Consider the following 10,222-nt stretch of genomic DNA (forward strand, 5'->3'; position numbering starts at 1 on the left):
CTTTACCAGTAATTCAATGCACAGTTATTCAGTTAAACCTGTCGAAAATAAAACCCGAATAAAACAGAAAAGATTATTCTAGGATGAAATTATATAAAGGAGAAATCAAATAAGTTCAACAACTAAATGAGATTTCCAGATACGAGTTCTCAAAAACAAGGACCATAGTTAATTAATAAAAGACAATAGAAATAAAGTTGTACATGCTACCAATTTATCTTTTGTACAGGGCTAGTATCGAGTATACGAGGAGAAATTGATTAAGATGATGGATACTGATAAAGGATAAAGTTAGGAATAGTAATTTATGTATTACAAATGCTGAAGAACAACTGGTAACATTACATTATAATTTTATCCGTGTATCACTGTAATGCGATTAAAATTACACGACACCAGATTTTAGTTTCGAATTGGTCGTGTGTGCACATGATAACTTCATGTGAAATACTCGAATACCTAGCCCATTTCTCGGAAAATGTACAGCATTGTTCAATGACTTTGTTATGAATTCTTTCATTCCTATACTCCGTATTTTGTGTACACTTCGTATACTAATTATTTTATAATTTTCTGCGTAATTTATTTCGAAAAAATTTGCAATTATAACTGTCTTGTTGACAGTTATAATTGCAAACTACTTCGACATAAAAGTTTCAACACGAGTCGAATTTTTTGCTGAAAGTTTTGTTTTTCTCATACTGCAGATAAATTGGAAGCATTTTATTCATTTCTTATTATTTTACTAGTAACATTTCTATTTTTATTTCAGATGGCCAAAACATAGCCAAATTGTAATATTTCTATTAGTTATCGTTGGAATTTCTTCACACGTGACTTACATGATGATGACAGACACCTTCCTTTTCATTGGATACTCTTCTGACATAGAGTATGTCTAATGATATTAAATATTTTGAGTAAACTACTTTATATTTTCATTTACTTACATGTAAATCTTACTTACTGTGACAATATGTGGCGAAGTGATAAATTTATTTAAAGCACATTTATATTCTCATGTATGTGTTCTAAATTAATATAAAAGAATTATGATGTAATGTACACGATAAATTTTTATATTAACAAGCCATAAATTATTTTTATTAGTCTGTTAAAACGTTTAAACAATAATAAGAACTTATACATTATAATATAGTTAGCATTTCATATGCAAAAAATAATAATTTAATGAATTTTCCTTACAGAAAATTTTATACTTATTTACTTAATAACTATACAAGACCGTATTATTCTCACCTCAGTTCTTATTGCACGGGTTTATTAATTGGAAATATTCTGGCAAACAAAATGGAGTTGAAGTTTAAAAAAGTAAGTCAATTTCTTGCATTTTCTAAATCGCATTACACCTACTGCAACATAAATCATATTATAGATAAATAATTACGTTACAGGTTAACGTTAACGTGACGAAGTCATCAGTCAAAATATTAAAATTTAAAATAATTGTTGTTATTTAATGAAATTAATTAAATACAAAATTTGACGAACCACACTTTTTTTCCAATCATGTGTTTCTGCTTCAATATATAAATACAAAACTAAAATTCCATTACTATTGACATCATTAGTCTTTTTCTAAATAATTTATAAATATATATATTTAAAGCTTAATATAAAAATATCGTGATTGAATTATAATGAATTAAAATATTCGTATAAAGTACGGTAAAACGTTTCTAAGAAAAGTGACGACATGGATATGAACAATATTAGTTGTTTTGCATCCGAATATCTGAGTGGCAACTTAGGATTCTTTAAGGCTGGATTTTAGGATTAACACTGACCTGTTTAGTGGCAATCATCTGGTCCTGGGTTTCAGAAGAAAAACGTTCTTACATCATTTAACAGTTGGATATTGACATTCACTCTTTCTTTTCTTAATATGTTTATCCAGAAATACATCAAACGGCTCTAAATGATTCGCTGGGGTTAATATTGAAAACACTAGTTTATTTGCTAAACTATTATTTCTTCTGTATTTCTAATACAATAAGACCACGTTTAACGTGGGGAATACGTTCCCACACGATAAAGCGCTGAATAAAACAGCCTTAAACGAAATCATTTTAACACAGAGTAAATAAGAAAAGGGAAAGACTCGACCAAATATAAACAGATTTTACTTTGATTTTAGTTATTTTTATAATTATTTGCATAATAATATATGTTAAATAACAAATAAATATATGCATACAGATATGTAAAGTTCATTTTTTATGACGAAGGTCTCGGCTCTTCTGAAATTCTTGTTTTTTCGTGTTGTTTCATTTGTCGCTTTCCTTTTCTTTTATTAAGCAAATGTCGGTAGCAGAAGATCGCATCCATAACGCTTCCTTTCGAATTCTGAATCATTCGCTACAATTTGATCAACGATTTCGGTTATCGTTACCAAACTTTCACTAATGAAATCTGTAGAGAAATTCTTTGGGTTCTTCGTTTTTAGAATCACTGTTTTCCAGTTTTACATGAATTTCCTGTTCAGCCAGTTCTTGAAGGTCGTCGTTGGTAAGGCTCTCCACAGAAACCTGCAGTAACTCCTCAATATCCTACTCATGTACAGTACATCTCTTAATCTTGCTGTTTCATTAGGTTGACAATTTGGTCAATCTAACGCTACAGCGATAAACTCTTCTCGTTGAGAATTCATGAATATCTTCAGCCATAACTTCTTCCATACTCCGTTCGTGCATTTATTAGTTAATTCTTGCCAAATTGAAGTCGATAATTTTTATGACATCCGTACGAATCAATGAAATGCCGCGATAATTTGAATCAGCGTAAATTTTGAGCTTTTTTAAGGCTTCGAGCAGACTGCGTTAAACGGGGTCTTACTGTATGGCCCTTACCTCCCCTTACCATGTATTTCTTTACTGATTTTAATATTATATTATTATGTACGATAACTCTGAAGAACTCGGCTTCTATTATACTATATTGAATGTGTTTTTTTTTTTTTTTTTTGCATTTTTGCGCGATCATATTTTTAGACCCATCTAAAATTTCTCTAATTAGCCTTGTAATAAGTGGATCTAATTCTTGCACTCGGTGAAAATGGGTAGGATAGGCTATAATCTAATAATCTTATTCTTTGCTATCGTTACTTTTTGCCGGAGAAACGTTGGGGCCATCCGCTGGTATAATAATAATTTAAACTGTTACGAAGAAGTATTTTAATTTGAAAAAATTTTGTTTATTTCAGATTTACCGTGTGATCTTCTGGATACTTTCCTTTTCTTTATTGATGTATTCTACTTTTGGATTGCACAAACAGATCACTGAAGTGTCTCCAAACAAATCTCTTATTTTTATTCACAGTGCTTTGTCACCATTTATATGGATAATTGGTCTTTCCTGGACATGTGTAGCTTGTATAACTGGATATGGAGGTACGTTAATTAAACAGCTTTATGTATAAATTTATTAAAGTATAGAGAGTGAGTATATCTTTCATTTTAAAAGTTAAAGTAGAAAATACTGTTTTTCAATTATTGTATTTACAAGCGAATCAAATACATCTTCGACAGTTTTAAAATGTACTTCAAATAAAATATCAAATTTGTGATAAGTTTTAAACAACAACTCCTTAACTAATGTCCGAGATAAATTAAACTTGCCATATCACTTACAAGTAGTAGAAATAGGCTAATTGTTTGTATGTGCTGAATATACAAACATTTGTTGGCCAACTAGAGCACAATATGGTCCTTCAATACAAAAAGTGCGGACTATTCTGAGAAATCGTTGAATGAAAATACGTGCTATAAATTTACTGTTAAAAGATTATGAAAAGAAATAGCAACAAAATTCTCTTAGGATGAAGTGTTAGAATAAAGCTGTGATATGGGATAAGACCATTCATTTCATCAAGTTAATTTGAAATAAAAAAAGATCAGTAACGACTTTTTTAACTTTATTCGCAATATTCGCTGTCAAAATCTGTTAGTGTTTCTTATTTTAACAAACTTGTCATATTATTAACTGTTATAAAATTGCAAAAAGTTTAATTTTTGGCGTAGGGATGGATTTTACAAAAAAAACTGTAATTGCTAATAACGAGTAAAAGTAACGTCACCAAGTCTGACCATGCTGGGGGTAGACACCACCCATTCTACCTTTAATTATCTAAATTAAATAGCATTAATATTCCTATTAAACAAACCTCTCTTCGGTTATTGAATTACTTAACTTTAAACAGGGTGAAGAAAATACTGTCACAAACAAACACACACATACACACAAATATCGATACATACAGAAAATAAATCCAATTTTCATCTGCATTTCAAGGTTTTCTGAGTCCAAAAATATCAAAAAACTTTGGGAGTAGTTTTTCACCGATCGTTATACTTTCCCTCCGGTATATACAACTGTCGAGATAGTAGTATAGAAATCAAAACATAAAACATAATGAAAACATCACAGCAAAATACAATTCGAAATTCCATATCTTATAATATAATCGAGATGGCTTGATGATAATGACAATAATAATAATCGCAGAGCCCAAACGGTTAGGAGTTGAAAGTTAAAATTTGGTACACAGTTAGGGTACGTCACGAGAATGTACACTAAAAAGAGATTTTTCCAAATTTTTCCGGCGGGAGAGAGGGAGAAGAATTACCCTAAAAAACTCGGCTTTTAATGTGTGTACTATTTTAGATGCGGTTTTTTGAATTTATGCAAGAAATCGAAAATATTTTTAGATCATTTTAGAAATTCACTAATTAGGAAAAGGGGGACATAATTCTTGTACCCGGTGAAAACGAGTAAGATCGGTTCTAATCTAAATAATCTTAATTTTTGCTATAGTTACTTTTTTCCCGAGAAACGTCGGGGTCATCTGCTAGTTTTAAACGTAACTTTCTACTTCGAGTTTCACTTTCATTCTCTATTGTGTACATTTTAAAAACGTGTTTTAACATAACTATACACAAATCTTGTACTGCAGCTTAAAGGACCAATTCATTGTGTTTCTATATGCATAAATAAATTATATAATAATTTCGTATATTTAAAATTATTTCACTTTGTGCAACAAATAAACACTAGAATATTGTATTGAATTGCATTGAGTAGCATTAGTGTATTATCGAGATATAATATTTTTTTTTATACAGGACAATCTTAAACAGAATTCGTCTATGTGGTGTCTATTTATTTATTTAATTAAATACAGTATATTGTCAGAAATATTTTTTATCTGTTTTAAAGAAATTGTGATTTCTGTCAATAGTTATTTACCTTCATAATTTCTTTAATATTACAACAGTAGAGTAGTATTGAATAAAATGTAGTAATTTTTAAAGAACTAATATATTTTTGTAGTACTTATATTACTATAGAAATTTAATAATTGCTTTTTCGATATTCATTATTCGTAAGACGAATAACAGAAATATGTTTTAACATAATATACATAGAAAGTTTAATTAAGCCACATCTTACAGCACGTAACAAGGAAAACATTACTACTGGTTATCGTTCAATTTATCTAAAATATTTAATAATTTGGTAATTTATATTTCTCAATAATAAATACACCCACATCTTGTGCGAATATCACGATAATCATTCTTATTTTTACATTATGTAAACGTATAGAACGTTACTTCTGTCAGATATATTTTTTAAGTTTTCGAATTTATATTTTATTTATAGGTGTTGTTAACAGATTCCTGTCTATGAAAGTATTCACCATTTTGGATCGTTTGAATGTATGGGTTTACGTGCTTCATCCTGTAATTACACTTTATATTTACGCTCAGCTTAGAAAGGCAACGACATTCACTGTGATAAATATGGTAATTTCATACTATTTTTTAAATGAAATTAATAAAAAAATTAATGAATTTACCTATAAAACACCATTTAAACAAACAAGTGACAGATTAGAATTGTTCTAAAATAGAATATGAAGATCATTCATTGAATTTACGTAATGAAGTAAAGTTTTTTTCATTCAAATAGAGAAATAAAATTGGTTCTGACTAATGAATAATACGCAACTAAGTGATGGAAAATTGATTTATGAGAATAAGTAGTGCCAAATCGGAAAACTTTTTCATTAAATTTTTATGAAGTGTTCAAAATTAATAATTACAATTTTTTTTCTATGATATGCGTAAAACATAATTTTAATCCGTATTAAAATAGCTTAAATTTCTCTGGGAGGTGACCGGCTTGGCTGTGTTGTTAAAGAAAATTATAATTTAAACAGGCAAGCCACTTTTTTTTAATTCTTTCCGCCCTGTGGGCACTAAGAGGGCCTCTTTTAGAAGACCCATTATGAGTTTGGCTAGGCCAACAATGGGGCCACCGGGTGGTGAGGGATGGGGCCCGACATATCCGAATGGACCCCCCCCCCGAAAAATTCTTGGGGATTATTATTCCTGGATCCGATCCCGGGTCCCTTAGAGCGGTAGGCTACCACCTTGACCGCTCCGCCATCCAGCCGTCACAGGCAAGCCACTACTAATTGGAAGTTGTGATAATATATTTTAAATTATTTAAATTTAAATGATAAAAAATGCGGCTCGGCATTCTGATAATAGCACAATAAACATTTTCTCGTTCAAATCAAAGAAATATTTATAAAATCCTAGATTAAAACTAAAAAAATGGAAATTGCTGAATAAAATTTAAAATCTTATTTTAAGTATTTATGTTGAAGTAAATAATTTTCCAGTGGCTTAAGATTTATTGAATTAACATTCTATATTTTAAGTTAAAAGGCTAGAGAATTTGCGATAAAATAAGTACAGCAAATAATTCATAAAAATGACAATTTTAGTCGTATTAGTTAACCATTCAAACTTTAATTGTATTGTTAACATTATTATTATTATTTTCAGTGGATGCTGTTCACATTGGTCTTGTTTGTTTCGCTGATTGTATCTTTCTTCTATTATGTCTTCATCCAACCTCCTCTCGACTTTCTGGCTTTGAAATTGTTACGGTCAAGATCAAAAAAGAAAGCTTCAGTCGAAAATTGCCAATTAACATCTATCAGTATGCGGGTTCAATCCGATTGATAAGCATAGATTATAAAAAGCAATTATTATTGCTTTACTGTCCTTATTCAATTTATTATATATTTGTCAACATGGACATTAATCATTAACACGACAATTATACTGGTGTTAAGCATTTACACAAGAACTCTTATGTAAATGCTTAACACCAGTATAATTGTAGTGTTAATGATTAATGTCCATGTTGACAAATATATAATTATAAAAAGCAGGTTGTTGATTGTATTGAACTGTGTTTAACCGATGTTTTAAGTACTTATATTACATGAAAAAATTTAACATATACTAAAATGTATTTACATGTTATACCATTATATTAATAATGTATACTTAAAAATTTTCATTTTGTTTAATGGGAAGGAAACATTGTAAGACTACAGTAGACCCCCTAAAACACGGTAGATACGTTTCGTGTTATATGAATCCGTGTTGTACGAGTCACTTAAATATATGAGCCAATCACAGCCCATGTGCCGGGCTGTGATTGTCTCATGTATTTAAGTGACTCGTACAACACGGATTCATATAACACGGAACGTATCTACCGTGTTATGGGGGGTCTACTGTATATATTTTGTATACGAACCGTCAAAATATTTTTCAGTTAATAAATGACTTAAATGCTCATAATTTTTCAGTTTTTTTAAATATGTTTAAAATAGTAAAAATTACTTGTAGATGTATACTTCATACTATTTTGGAATTTTCAGAATTCTTTTGAATGTTAATGTGAGTGGCTTGATAACAAAACTGGCGTAGAATTGAATACATTGCGAATACGATAATTTTAAATAAATAGTTGTGTTTTACAATGATAGAATAATTATTAGAAATATTATTACTCATGCTTTTCGCTTTCTGATTGGATGCATCGAAGGTAAGAGCGGTAGTTACTTATGCATGATTAACCACGAAAATACTTCTGGTGAAATGTCTGCTTATCAGCTTTACTACGCATAGTTAGTTGCTGTGGTGTTTTAAATTTTCTCCAATTCTGTAAAAAAAAAAAAGCTAGGAACGAGTTGAGTAACTTACATGCAACAGCGTTTAAAACTGCGTGTGAACCCATCTATTATGATTTTTTATTATTAATATTTTTATTGTTCATTCGTTGTAAAACCGTGTTGTACTAAACTGTCTTTAGAAGAGTTAAACACAAGGTCGTGTTATTAACCAATTACAAGGCTTCCATTCCACCTTTATTTAGTTGATACAGTATTATTTTTTACACGTTTCAGGCTTTTTTTGCCCCTCATCAGTCAACTAAAAACAAGAAATGGCGTATACAGCATTAAAATATCATTTTTTACAAGTAAATTGCACAAATAATTACGTATGGTACGTGTAAGTTTTGATAATAGGAATGAGTTCGATTTTAAAAAACATTTAAATGCCAATAACGAACGAAACCTTTATTAAGTCAAACTCCACTGGTCTCTATCTCCTTGATTTTCAATTACCAAAATTTAATTGCGTCAATTCCCCTATATACAAACTTCCTTGTGAAATTTCACAAATTATCGACTAAACTAAATTAAAGACACGGGAGTTATTAATTAAGCTTCAAAATGGGAATAGAAAGTCATGGGGGCCCCCCCCCCACAAACACATCCATACATGTAGAAAAAAAACCTCTAACTTTTTTCCATTTTTCGACGTTTCGAATTCCTTGGAGTCCGTAGGTAAATGAAATTAAAGGATCATGTTTTTACCGATCTCCGTACTTTCCATTTTTTATGTATAATAACTGGAGAAACTAATTAACACAGCTAACGGTAAAGTCATGCTTCCGTTCATTGAGAAAGGTAAAATTCACATATTACTTGATATATTAATTAAGCGAAAAAAAAAACCGCCATCAGTAGTGAATAAGCTGATTGCTTTAACTCGCACAATATTACGCATGACGTTGTTCCCTAGTCTATTCTTTCCGTAGAAAGATTACTGAGGATACATGAAAATTCGTACTGTTAACATTACGCTTTTTAGAAGAAAATATAATAATAAAAGATTCAAAAGAAAGTTGAATAATCACGTTAAAGTTCAATTAAATGTAACATAGAGAGCTAAGCTTCGGCGATGATCTTACAGAAATATTATGAACATACTCACAAAATTAAATAAATAAGTTTAGAAATTTGTAATATAAACAACAAGGAATGTAGTTTTGCTTTAGACCAGAAGTTTTGTTTCATCTTAAAAAGTATCATTTACTTTCTGTAAGTGTATGTGAAATGTAAAATGTAAGTAAAGATTAATAATCTTTCATACTTACAGCTGAAAGTCCAATCGTTCATTTTTATGAAATCTTGCACGAATCGCATTAAACTACTCATACACGAAGAAGATAACGTCACCTCTTCGGACATCTTTAATATATAAGGTAAATTGAACTTGACTATAGATCTTATTAATGTTTTCATTTTTCCATTCATATCTTTAATAAAATCTAAAACTCGTTCACTTTCGTCTTGTGGTTGTGTTTCGTAAACAAGTGATTCATGTATGGATAACAAATGTCCTGGAATCACTAGCAAAAATATAAGATGAAAAGTGGAGATAGTATTTTGTCCTCATCTTGTAACTGTGTAAAATTCATTGAGTATTGTTTAAGTATACGTATTTAGTGTCGTAAAACACGAAGAAACTATAGAAGGAATTTTTTATGATGTTGACTATTGATAAGGAGAACAAAACATCATATTCAGAATATTTTTTAATAGAATATTTACATAAATTATTTGAAATAAAAAATAATGTAATTTGTAGGAAAAAGTTCATAAATTACTGATAAATTAAAAAATGTTAATAATAATTATTAAAAACATTATTACAATATAAATAATAAATAATATATTAATGAATTTCTGGTATAGTTTTTAGTTGATCATTCAATTTTATTTATCTTATAATATAATCGAGATGGGTTGATAATAATAATAAGCGCAGAGCCCAAACGGTTAGTTGAACTTTGGTACACAGTTAGGGTACGTCACGAGAATATACTGTACATAATATATAAATGTAATACATAAATTATGTATTATTATATGGTACCATCTATTACGAGATTTTACTAATAAAAAAATTTATTAATTATTATATAATGGCAAAAAGCTAAATTTTGAAGAAAAAACATAAATTCGATTTGAAAAAATTGTAAATTC

At 29.4% G+C, this 10,222-nt stretch overlaps 1 protein-coding gene across 1 annotated transcript; it reads left to right on the forward strand.

The window, feature by feature from the left end:
• The first annotated feature begins 821 nt into the window (after window positions 1–821).
• On the forward strand, window positions 822–9,437 carry LOC136977125 (nose resistant to fluoxetine protein 6-like). Its single transcript, XM_067272563.1, has 5 exons — window positions 822–892; window positions 1,209–1,332; window positions 3,224–3,410; window positions 5,683–5,825; window positions 9,333–9,437. The coding sequence occupies exons 1-5, from the start codon at window positions 843–845 to the stop codon at window positions 9,435–9,437; spliced, it is 609 nt and encodes a 202-aa protein (XP_067128664.1). The 5' UTR covers window positions 822–842.
• The last annotated feature ends 785 nt before the right edge of the window (window positions 9,438–10,222 follow it).

This window comes from Centruroides vittatus, unplaced genomic scaffold (assembly GCF_030686945.1).
Source record: "Centruroides vittatus isolate TY-2023 unplaced genomic scaffold, ASM3068694v2 contig_441, whole genome shotgun sequence".
In the NCBI taxonomy this organism is placed as follows: domain Eukaryota; kingdom Metazoa; phylum Arthropoda; class Arachnida; order Scorpiones; family Buthidae; genus Centruroides; species Centruroides vittatus.